The following is a 12,481-nucleotide window of genomic DNA, read 5'->3' as shown; positions in this document are numbered from 1 at the left end:
TGAAACCCTTCCAAAAATGGTTTCCAGATCCTCTCCGGCACCGTGTGTGTTTGTGTGCGTGTGCGTGTGCGTGTGTGTGTGTGTGTGTGCGCGTGTGTGCACTGGTTGCAGATAAATGGCTCGTTTGAAGGACACGCTCGACTTCTCGTTCCCAGTGCAGGTGAATGGAAACATGTGCCGTCGGGGGCTAAATGAGGTCGCCCGGAGGTCAGCGCGGTGTAATGAAGATCAAAAACACGGCCGGGATTGAAGGAATGTGATCCTGCAGGGAGCTCCCAGCACTCCAAGGGGCGAACCACCATCGCTGCCGCCGTGTCGGCTCAAGACGGGCATCTCCAGATGCAAATGTGTTATTTCAGGCGTTTTTTTAAATTTTTTGAAATGGAACATGTTTTACAGTACTGGAGACATATTTAGCACAACTATTTAAAAAGTGATTAATGGCTGTACAAGCCCGAGTCCCTGGTTTGATCTGTGTGTTCCTGGCCTGACACTCTGTTATTTCTAGAACTCTTCTGGAATTTCTTCCCTTGGATGAAATTTCCAGTCATCTGTGCAGCTGCAAGAAGCTCCACGATATACAGTTACAGAGCTCTCTCTCTGGAAGAGATATCCGTCACGGGGTACAGGGAGCGGACGCATACGTACACATGTGACCAGGTGCGCAGCCTCATGACTCAGTCTCTTGTCTCTTGTTGTTTGCAGGGGGGGTTCTGGTGTGTTGTGCATGGGCGATCACATAGTTGACGTGTTATTCCTTGTGCAGGTGGTGTGATGTGTTCCTCAGACTGCACCTCTGAAGCAGAGCCACGCTGTAGAGCCACTTTCATGCAGAGAGAGATTTAAGCTTGTGTCCGAGACCTCTTGTGCACAAAATGTGCCCCAAGCTATGAAACACTGAACGTTTCCGGGCGTTGAGGATCCGACCAACAGGTTTCGTGTGTTCATTAAATGCAACTGGCTCTTTTTACACTCAGCATTGGAGCAAATGGGAATAAAGTCCCAGCGCATCGCCCCGTCATCCGACGCTCGTTGCCTCGTCAGATATCGTGAAGCGAGCAGCGGGGTTCACTCCTCAATGACATCATACGATGACAGCGACGTGAGACAGTGTCAGTAGTCTCACTGACGGAGGCCGCACCGAGCATCCCTCAGTGATGCAGCGAAGAGAGAGAACGGATTGCATGAACAGCTCCCATCCACACTGTTCACTTGCACCACAACCGGTTCGACAGGAAACCCCTTTCGCGTCCCGCGTGAGACCTGGCAGGAGGCGTGTTGGTGCAGGAGTGTTTCTCGTGCCTCCAGCGCAGCATGAATTAATTGTTAAAGTGTAATCGTTTCGGCGTCTCGCCTGGTGGTCGCTTAGCGTGGCAGGAAACCTGCAGTACAGCTGCTAATTTCAACGGTCGCGACGGTTATCTTTGCATAGTTGAATAATTTATAGTCAAAGCTTCTCGCTGTCTGGCTTTGTCTCTTCTCTCCTGTGAATAAGCCACATTCATCCGAGACAAACTAGAAAGTGTTAACTGCATTCGTCTGTTGAGCAGAAATGAGAGCGTGAATATAATCAAACCGGGAACAGCATCCTTTTCCTTTTTTCTTCCCTGGATTAAATAGCAGGCAGTTGTATTTATTTTTTCTCCAAAGTCGACGGTTGTTTCCAGACCGTTGGAGCTGACTCTCATCCACATACTTGTGTTTAGGAGGTTGGCTCTCTCGTGTCTTTTGGAGTCCGGGAACGCTGCAGCTGTCGAGCAGACGTTTGTCGAGCGCGGGCTTCACTGCCGAGCCCGAGGAGAGAGCGGCGAGTCTTGGGTTTCTGTTTTCTTTGCGGCTCGGATGACCCAAGATGGTGTCTCGCAAAAAGGAAGAAAAAAAAAAACGAAAAAGAACGCGTCGAATCTCAGATGCTGCCAATCTCGATGAGTTCCACTTCATTTTCTCAGCGCGCGTGCACACTCGCTGCCTCGTTTGTCATCTGAAAAATGGATCTGGGAGGCAAACAGTCCCCCTTTTGTACGCGGGGGCTCCGGCTCTCTTGTGACTGGTATCCAGTTCTGTAACGAGCAGCAGCTGGCTCAGAGGCCTGTACTCGGAGCTGCATCCCTCACCCCGATGAATGTGTCATTTGTTGCTTGTTTAGCAGGCGCTTTTGTTCAGGCCCTGACCCATCCTTTCACACACACACACATATTTATAGCCTGAACACACACAATGCTCAGCTACAGTTTGTATAGCCCACTTATAAGCGTGCAATAACCTCGACCATCATAACCATTGGGTTTAGTGGTTCTTGGAAGGCATTTGGACATTTGTAGCCAATGGAGCTTCTTGTGTAGTACTTGATAGCGGTTCCTTTTACACACAGTCATCAAATGCAGGTTGGATGACTTTCCCCCCGTGGCTGTCTTTAGTGCTTTCTCTGCAGGAGCGGGGCCAGTAATAATGCCGTGACTTCACCGTTGACATCCATCTGAAGTGATGCTTGTTGACGACTTAAGTGGAAATTGTAGGTCATCTTCCAGATGCAGCAGCTGAAAGATGTCTTTTGTTTATGCGTTCTGACTGGAGGCTCTCGCTCGTTCAATTGTTTTACTCCTGGCCTTACAGAAATTAATAATTTGTTTTTCACCCAGACAATATATTTTTGGACATCCTGGCTGCAGTCGAGCGTCTGTCTCCTCCTCCCTGCTTCGGCTTTCCTCGTCACTGCGTCCTCATAATTGGTGTGTCAGCGACCGTGGACTGCAGGAGCAACTGTTTGTCATGAACTACATCACGGAGGCATTTTTCCTTTGTTCCCCTGAGAATATATTCATGGTAGAGTAGCATCCTCAGGATTGGACTGAAATGCACACACACAGTCCCCCCTGTGAGTAGAACAAATCAACATCGGGACAAAATATTAAATGTCACACTTTGCTGGAGTCGCTGGCTGGGTGAGAAATAGTTTTTCTTTTTGTTCTTGATTTCCCCCGTTAATGGCCTCTCCCCCCTCTCTTGCTCTCTCTCTCTCTCTCTCTCTCTCTCTCTGCGTCCGCCAGTTAGTTTCCTGTCCTAACTGGAGCAAACCCAGAAAGTCCAAAGAAGGACTGGGCCCAGAGGGAGGAGGAGGACCAGTCAGTGACCGTCATAAGTCCGTCTCTGAACGTGAATTGTAAATGTGATATCAAGCGTCTCTTGTCGACTGAGGCACTTGAGATTGTGCATCAGCCTCAAAAAGAAGAGGAAGGAAGCGTGTGCACCAGCTAGTTTCGACCTTTAAACTAAACAAAGGAGCATTAAAAAAGCCTCGCTTGAAACAAAAGGCTGAACGAGTGAGAAATCCTCTGATGATGGCACGATAGGCTGAAAAGTGATCTTTAATGCTTGAAGTTGGAGCCAGAGGGTTGTGAGTGCACTGAGACCTGGAATGCACATTCGGAGGAGATAATGGTACCTTCAAGTGTTTCTGTATCTTTTGATGCAAACCTGAAATAATCCTGGGCTCGTAGCGGCCTGCTGTGCACGGCCCCGTCAAAATGAGGAAGCATTCGGCTTTTCCGAGCAGAGACTTTGAATATACACAAAACATCACTAATGTTTTTTTCCCCCGACTCAGTGGTAGAAGTTGCTCGAGTGTTTTGAGTTACCTGTAGCGGCTCTGCATGCCTGCAGTGTGTCTCTCGTAATGCCCTTGACTCCTCCAGGACGGGAGTGGGAGCCGGTTCATGGGGGTCACGAGCCAGAGAAAACAGGGGGAGGAGGAAGGGGGGAAGAAAATCTGCACAGTCATTGAAAACAAAGGCAGGCCGAAAGTGGGTTAGGGTTATTGGGTTTTTGTAATGATTGAGCAATTATATGGTGTAATGCTGGAGAACGATTCTTCACAGCTTCATTAATGGAGCTTGTTTGCACAGCTGCCCCCCGGCATTCATTAGATCACATTTAAATATGTATCTCAGGTTTAGTTTGTAGAGCTAAATCTATATGTTCATATAGTCCCGGTTACAATTAAGTTAAAACTTTATCGTTACTTTGTCACAAAGGATTGTATGGGAGGTAATTTATCCCCAGACCAAAGTTACATAATCAAACCAGATACAGCGCTTCCCCAGTTCTTGTTTCCTGACATGTATCACAGGATTCAATAGTCAGTACAGAGGTGTCTTTGCCTTTTTAATTTAATGTGCTTTATCACAGTTTGAAAAACATGACGGAGGCCTCAAGATACGATACAAAGAGATTGTCTTTTGCGAGGCCCAGTTTGTGGAGGCGTGCTTATCTTAAACAAACTCGGAGGCGGAGGATAGAGAAACCCCATCGCTCCTTCTGTTTACCAGGGTCTGTTGTCCAAACTGTCGGATCCTGTCTCGTTAAACTCATCAGGTCTGTTATCCGGCTTCCAGGTGTGGTTTGCATCGGCTCTTTGTGGAGTAACATTTTGGCACAATAGCAGTCGGATGAGCAGAGCACCGCCTCGGGCTCGGTGACTAGAGTCTGATTCATATTGTGTCGAGGGAAAAGTGTTGCGTTATACAATCAACACGGTGAGCCGCTGAAGATAAAAGTGCCGGCGCTGAATGTGATGGATTCTTTTCAACAACGTCTCTGGAGAGTAGTTTCCTGTCAGTACATGAAATATTCAATCAGTAATGAGATGCAATAATGAAAGGTTAATGTTAATAAGTCCATGTTCTGCAAAGTGAACTTTTCTTTTGAGCATAAAAAAAATAAATAAACATGCAACTGCTTTTCCCACAGTAAGGATCGTGCTATACAGTAGGTCAATAACACTGACAGAGCCTCTGGTGACCTTTAGTTTCCTGTCCCAGTAGCCCAGAGAACCATGGGAACTGTAAATATAAGTATGCAAAGATGCTCTTCCTGCCCGCTGGCTGGGGGGGGGCTGCACAGACCATGAACAGATTGTTTTAACATAGAGGAAAGTTCACTTTATGCCCATTAGCCAAGGCCATTAGGAGCCGGGGCTTTTTTTTTAGCTGTCTTGGAGAGCAATTTCCATTAAAGATCACTCATTAACACCCACTGTGATAATTTCTAAAGGTCTGTGCTGGGAGCGTGTAGAACGATAATAAGTGAGGCACTGGAGAGATGTTTCACAGACCACTGATATGCTACAGGCATAGAAATGATGTCTCCATTATGTCCGTCTACAGCCCCTACCGCAGATTTGCTCCCGCTGATTAACTGCTAATAACCTTAAAAGTCAATGGACAAGTTAGATCATCATTCACCCCCAATTTATGTGTTGAAAGAACTTGTAATTTTCTATTTAATGCATAATTTCATTCACCAGTCGTTCTGCTAAAATAGCGTGTTTTCCTTAACGTTTTTCTTTTCATTGGGAAAAGTACGTTTGATTATTGTCGTACGTGGATAAATGATACGTTATTTTTAAGCAACAGAACTGGTATACTTTAGTATTATGTAGTCCAAGTCATGTTTTTTACTGAAGTTATTGCTGTTTTCATGCTCACCCAGACACAATTATTACAGCTGAAATTGCCTTTGCATCAGACACAATACAGTGCACTAACATTCGTGAGGACTTAACTGATCGAGGACTTCCAGCAGCCAGAGGGGTTATGCACTCAATTCCTCTGAGAGCTTTTTCTTCAACAACATGGCTTTACTGTTAATAATCCTACACCGTAGAAAATGAAAAAGTAGACTTAACCTAATTATCCAAAGGTGAAAGACCAGTGGATAAATACAGGGTATGATCTCAAGGTCAGACATAATATATTGACTCAATAAGCACTGCGGGGAAAGTAACACTACTCGTCAAATATGATTTATACCATCGCTGCCACTAAATCTTTTCATATTCTTCACTAGCCACGTTATGTGTCTTTTTTAAATCCTCTAGATCAGTGGTTCTCAACCTTTTTTCTCTGATCTACCCCCAGCGCAAAGCATTTTTTGTTGAAAGAAAGATGTAATACACAGCACTGTGCCATCATTATCTGATTATATATAGAATATACAATTAATTTGATGCACTTACACTTATATTTCACTGAATAGTTAATAAATAACTGTTTTCAAGGGATTTTTTTTTATGTTTTTGTAATCTCACGTACGCGCTACAGTATACCCCCCCCCCCCCCTCCGCCCACTGCCATAGATCACCTGTACATATTATCTATTTATTATTATGCTCGGCTAATGTCCATTTCTTCTCTTGCAGGATTCCGCAAAATTAGCCTCGATGACCTGCGCAAGGCCTACATCGTCAAGGATGTGCAACAGTACATCCTCCACAGGCTGGACCAAGAGGAGGCCCTGAGGCAGCACCTGACCAAGGAGACTGCCGAGATGCTCAACCAGCTCCACATCAAGAGCAGCGGCTGCTTCCTCTACCTGGAGCGCGTGTTGGATGGCGTGGTGGAGAACTTCATCATGCTTCGGGAGATCCGCGACATCCCGGGCACCCTCAACGGCCTCTACCTGTGGCTCTGCCAGAGACTATTTGTCAGAAAACAGTTTGCCAAAGTCCAGCCAATCCTTAATGTAATCCTGGCGACGTGCCGACCGCTCACAGTCAAGGAACTGTACCACGCAGTCTGGACCAAAAACATGACTCTGACTATGGAAGAGTTTCAGAAAAAGATGGACATTCTCTCCAAGTTGTTGGTCGACGGCCTTGGGAGTACTCGAATCCTATTTCACTACAGTTTTGCAGAGTGGCTTCTTGATGTAAAGCATTGCACGCAGAAGTACTTGTGCAATGCAGCGGAGGGACATAGGATGTTGGCCATGAGTTATACCTGCCGGGCAAAGCAGCTCAAACCACTCGAAGTGCAGGAATTTGCACTGCACCTCGTCAGTTCTAATCTGCAGCTTGAGCCGTTTAATCTGGCTCTTTGGATGGTTTGGAATGGAACTCCTGCAAAAGACTCTCTGACCACCTCCATACCCAGAGAACAGGAAGTCCTACAACTCCTGGTGAAGGCCGGGGCTCATGTAAACAATGAGGATGACCATGCGTCGTGTATTGTACAGCAGGCCCTGGAGAGAGAGGACTCAATAAGGACATTACTTGACAACGGGGCCTCAGTAAACCAGTGTGACTCCAGCGGGAGAACCCTGCTGGCCAACGCTGCATACAGTGGGAACCTCGACGTGGTCAACTTGCTCATATCTAGAGGGGCGAACATGGAGCTAGAAGACAACAACGGACAAACGGCACTTACCCTTGCCGCAAGGCAGGGCCACACCAAAGTGGTCAACTGCTTAATTGGCTGCGAAGCCAACATAAACCACACGGACCACGACGGATGGACGGCCCTGCGCTCGGCAGCTTGGGGCGGACATTCGGAGGTCGTGTCTGCTCTGCTCTACGCCGGTGCCAAAGTGGACTGTGCCGACGCCGACGGTAGAACCGCTTTGAGAGCTGCTGCTTGGGGAGGTCACGAGGACATCGTGTTGAACCTCCTTCAGCACGGGGCCGAGGTCAACAAGGCCGACAATGAAGGAAGAACCGCTCTCATTGCCGCAGCGTACATGGGACACCGAGAGATCGTGGAGCACCTCCTGGAACACGGGGCCGAAGTCAATCACGAAGACGTGGACGGACGGACTGCTCTCTCGGTTGCCGCTCTCTGCGTCCCTGCAAGTAAAGGCCACGCTTCTGTCGTGAGTCTTCTGATCGAGAGGGGAGCGGAGGTCGACCACTGTGATAAAGACTGCATGACTCCTCTCCTGGTGGCCGGCTATGAAGGACATGTCGACGTCGTCGATCTGCTGTTGGAAGGCGGGGCTGACGTGGATCACACGGACAACAATGGCCGCACTCCTCTTCTGGCTGCCGCGTCAATGGGCCACGCCTCTGTCGTCAACACGCTACTTTTCTGGGGGGCTGCTGTCGACAGCATCGACAGCGAGGGGAGGACTGTGCTGAGCATTGCGTCCGCTCAGGGTAACGTCGAGGTGGTCAGAACTCTGCTGGACAGAGGTCTGGACGAGAACCACAGGGACGATTCAGGCTGGACCCCGCTGCACATGGCTTCTTTTGAGGGCCACCGCCAAGTGTGCGACGCCCTCATTGAGCAAGGTGCTCGCTGTACAGAGGTCGACAATGACGGTAGAATACCGCTGATATTATCTGCACAAGAGGGACATTATGACTGTGTGCACATTCTTCTGGAAAACAAGTCGTGCATTGACGAGAGGGGGTACGATGGGAGGAATTCTCTCAGGGTGGCGGCGCTGGAAGGCCACAGGGACATTGTTGAACTGCTGCTGAGCCACGGTGCCGACATAGACCACAAAGACGCAGACGGGCGCCCGACGCTCTACATATTGGCCCTTGAAAATCAGCTGGCCATGGCGGAGTATTTTCTTGAAAACGGAGCGAATGTGGAAGCTTGCGACACTGAGGGCAGGACTGCCCTCCACGTGTCCTGCTGGCAAGGGCATGTTGAAATGGTGAGGCTGCTGATTAACTATCATGCTGACGTGAACGCCTGTGACAATGAGAAGAGATCGGCCCTCCAGTCGGCCGCGTGGCAAGGGCACACAAAAGTTGTTCAGTTTTTGATAGAGTCTGGCACACATGTGGATCATACGTGTAACCAGGGAGCAACAGCACTAGGCATCGCTGCACAAGAGGGCCACATCGATGTTGTGCAAATACTTCTCGAAAATGGCGCCGACCCCAACCACGCTGACCAGTTTGGACGCACAGCAATGCGAGTGGCCGCAAAAGGTGGCCATTCAATGATCATTAAACTTCTGGAAAAGTATGGTGGTACGACTTTAAATGGTTGCAATCCCTCCCCAGTGCACACCATGGAAGAAAAGACACCTTTGACTGTGACTGGTAAAATGCAGTCCCTCACCATTAAATCCAGTAGCTCTGGCAGCACCGGTGCAGGAGATATGCAGTCGTCTGGACGGGGTCTACCCAACGGACCTGTCCACGCGTTCAGTTCCCCGTCAGAGTCTCCCGATTCAACAGTGGATCGACAGAAATCCTCGCTTTCAAATAATTCCCTGAAGAGTTCAAAGAACTCCTCCTTGAGAACCACGTCATCCACGGCCACGGCCCAAACCGTGCCCATCGACAGTTTCCACGGACTGACATTCACTGAACAAATCCAGCAGCACTCGTTGCCCCGCAGCCGGAGTAGACAGTCCATCGTGTCCCCCTCCTCCACGACCAAGTCCATTGGTCAGCAGCCGCCATCTCCATCCAACGACTTTGACTGGTCTCAGCTCAAATCCGGTCTCAAGTCGTCAAAGGGAAGTAAGACCGGAAACGGGACATCGAATAGCAAAGGAGCACCGGGAGACAAGAAGAAAGCCAAGAACAGCGGATCAACCCAAGGTCAAGTGCTGGAGTACGAGATGACGCAGTTTGACAAGAGGATTGGGCTCAACAAATCGGTAGCGAACATTTCAGTGAAGGATCCCCATTGCAAGATTGTGATTGGTGGTTCGATTCGGCAGGAAAGGGGGCAAAGCCAAGAGCAATTGTTCCTCCAGCAGCAGAGCTGTGCTGAGAAGAAGAGGAACGGCATCATGACCAACCCCAACTATCACCTACAGGGTAATCAGGTTTTCCTGAGTAGGGTATCGGTTCCTCGGACTGTACAGAACAGGGGCCACCAGGAGGTTTTAGAGAACTATCCCATAGGGGAAACCGAGCTAAGCCTTAAACAAGCCCTGAAACTGCAGATTGAAGGATCAGACCCTGGGTTTAACTACAAAAAGGAGACTCCATTATAGCCGGTAAGAGATACTTTTCAAAAATAGCCCTCCAGTGTGTGCTCTTGTTGAAAGGCATCAAGCATTTGTCTGCGAGTTTAAATTAAGGCCAGGGTGTCGGCACATAGGCAAGACTTAGGCTCTTTCTTTACGGTGGCTGGTGACTGACTTTCAGCTGATACTCCATCTACACAACTCATTAGTTTGGATTTGATCAGACTTGCATGAAGATTGCCTCATTCTGGATCAGTAGACCTTGTTTTTCCTCCCAAACACGACTTTAACCCAAATCATTCCTGTACCGTTTCAGATGTGGTGAATGCTCTTCGTCATGCAGACAGTGGAGGGAATGTGCCAAAGCAACCGATTTCATCTGCGTGAAAAAAAGAAGAAAATACTAGATATTTGTTCATCAGTGGGAGAGAAGACCTCAAAGTAATACCTAAGGACGATTGTTGATTGCTGCCGAAGGCTTACGTGAACTGATACATCGATGTGCCTACATCTGTTACAGCCTCCTTCATGTATTCATGCAAACTATCATTTTAATTTAATGTTATGCTATTTAATAAACAGTGTATGCACTTTTAAAGAGTAAAATGACAGACATGCATTTGTTCTATTCACTTTGTATCCCATCCATGTTTTATCAAAGTTATTGTTTGAGAGAAACATACCAATGCCTTTTTTTATTTTTTTACTTTGTATTATGTTTGTTCCGCGTCTAATTTTCACACTGACAGCAATGTGCCACTAAGTACATTGTCACCAGACCAGAGGACATAACAGTAACTGATACCACATTGATAGTCTGCCTTTCTAGAGACCCCAAATAATCTGTGTTAACCTTGGATCAGTGTGCTACGCCTATGTTGTGTGTAATATGTTAATAGCTCCGGCAGTTTACTTCACAAGTATATACAAGCATATTTATTTTTGGAAAAAGCCACTTTTGCTGCATTTTTGTGTCGCATTACGCTCTACCATGGTGCTGTGTTCAAAAGTTGCCTGCAGTTATTTTTGGGCTCCCAATTTTGTTGGTTTTGTGCATTTTGTGTATTATTATGAATATCCAAGAAAGAGGGAGGTTCGTTTGAAAATGTAAAAAAAAAAAAAAAAAAAGAAGAAAAAAAGTTAATTTTGTCCCTATGGGATTCATCAGTTGCTTGTGTTATTATGTTGTGTGTTCATTAAAACCAACTATTTAAATAACCCATTGTGTACCATCAGCAAAGGTTTGGTGCTAAATAAGCAAAGTGAAAGCAGTCATAAAAAAATAAAGCATTTGTCCGGGGAGTTCCACGTATAACCGGCTGCAAAGCAAGAAACAAAATCCAAGCTTCGGTTCCTTCTCGGCATGTGGTTGATTTCCAGTAATTCCTGCTGGATCTTTCAGGAGCATGGCACAACGCGGCTCCAAAGGGTTTCGGCCATTAAGGCGACTCATAGCTGTGAATGATATTGTTTGAAATGCAGAGTTGTAAAGCCAAAGTTGAAATAGCGTTGTCCTGCCCCGCCTCCTCCCCGAGCCCAATATCAGTTCAGCGGGACTTAACCCCCGCTGGAGATGGAGAGGGGAGGAGGTGACGCCGAGGGAACAGAAACATCTGTTTCTCATGAACTGTGCGGAGCTGCGTTAGCGTTTACAGGCCGTGTCATATTTTTTGCAGGCTTTTCATATTGTCAACAGTGAGTTATTTTTTTTGCAGAGGACTGGGATCGGGGTGCGGGGGGGCAGTGGAAACCTATCGCATGCACAAACACTTCTAAGCCCTGGTGAAAGCTCTCAGCTCTTCAGTGCAACAGTAGCTCAAAACGTATGCCATGAAGGGTCAATAGAAGCATCGCAGGCAGGATCAGTGTTGGAAAACAAACTGTACAGTCTTATTCAGCAGCTCTCTCCTTTGTCTTGACTGTGTTTCGTCTGTCATCTTTGATTTTGACTGTCAGTGATTTGGATTGTAAATAGCTTAACATGTACATTCAACTCATTTTAAAAATAATTCCTGTATTATATGAAGTGGAATTTTCTGATGTATATTAAAGTGCTTAATAAACATATTTGCTTTACTGCTGAAAAATATTTTTTTGCTAATTTATTTGACAAAGTACACGGGACTAAGGAATGCAATAAAGGACAGGAGGGCATGTTAATGAATATGTCTATCTGAAAATATCCTGGAGGTGTTTTTTTCACTTTGTCCTTCCTCGTCAAAGTGCCAAATATGATTAAATTCAGGGTCGACTTATTGATATGTCTGGAACAGGAACGCTTGTGCTGGCACAGATACGCCACTGCACTTTGAAGAAGGCTGCATTTTCTGAAGATGGATAATAAAATAGACTTCAAAACTGTGTTAAAGAGAGGAGAAACACCTCAAAAGAAATTGACAAATCTGCAGTGACTAATTATTTCCTCGTCTCACACAGTTTTGTCACACAAAAGGACACTTTTTTGTTCTCACATAAGTGTTTTTTCCTGCAGCATTTTAGGCTGAAAACCCACGTGCTGTTAATACGTACCTCACTGATTTGGTGGCAGAGGGCCAAACATGTACACTGCAGGCGTCACAGCACATGGATGAAGCTGAAGGGAACCAGACGAGATGTATACTGGTGCTGTAACTCCTCGGCTTTTACAATGAAAATACATCTCGTCCGTCATTTAAATTCAAAATGAATGCACAGAACATCAAGAACGGACCTCGGCTCTGTTTCAAATGCGTTGAACTGAATCGGCGTCATTCTAGCTTTTGGCCCAAAG

The 12,481-nt window shown here is 46.8% G+C and overlaps 1 protein-coding gene across 1 annotated transcript in view; it reads left to right on the top strand.

The window, feature by feature from the left end:
- Positions 1–11,850, top strand: part of ankrd50 (ankyrin repeat domain 50) — a 34,004-nt gene extending 22,154 nt beyond the window's left edge. The window contains exons 4-5 of the mRNA XM_068594360.1: positions 6,197–9,741; positions 10,028–11,850. Coding sequence (XP_068450461.1) covers positions 6,197–9,738 — 3,542 coding nt within the window. The 3' untranslated portion in view covers positions 9,739–9,741; positions 10,028–11,850. The remainder of the gene's footprint in view (positions 1–6,196; positions 9,742–10,027) is intronic.
- The last annotated feature ends 631 nt before the right edge of the window (positions 11,851–12,481 follow it).

This window comes from Clinocottus analis, unplaced genomic scaffold (genome assembly GCF_023055335.1).
Source record: "Clinocottus analis isolate CAN_PGR_092001 unplaced genomic scaffold, fCliAna1.0.p SCAF_10, whole genome shotgun sequence".
Classification (NCBI taxonomy): Eukaryota; Metazoa; Chordata; class Actinopteri; order Perciformes; family Cottidae; genus Clinocottus; species Clinocottus analis.
Note: the sequence above shows the minus strand (reverse complement) of the source record. Positions and strands in the feature narration are given on the sequence as shown.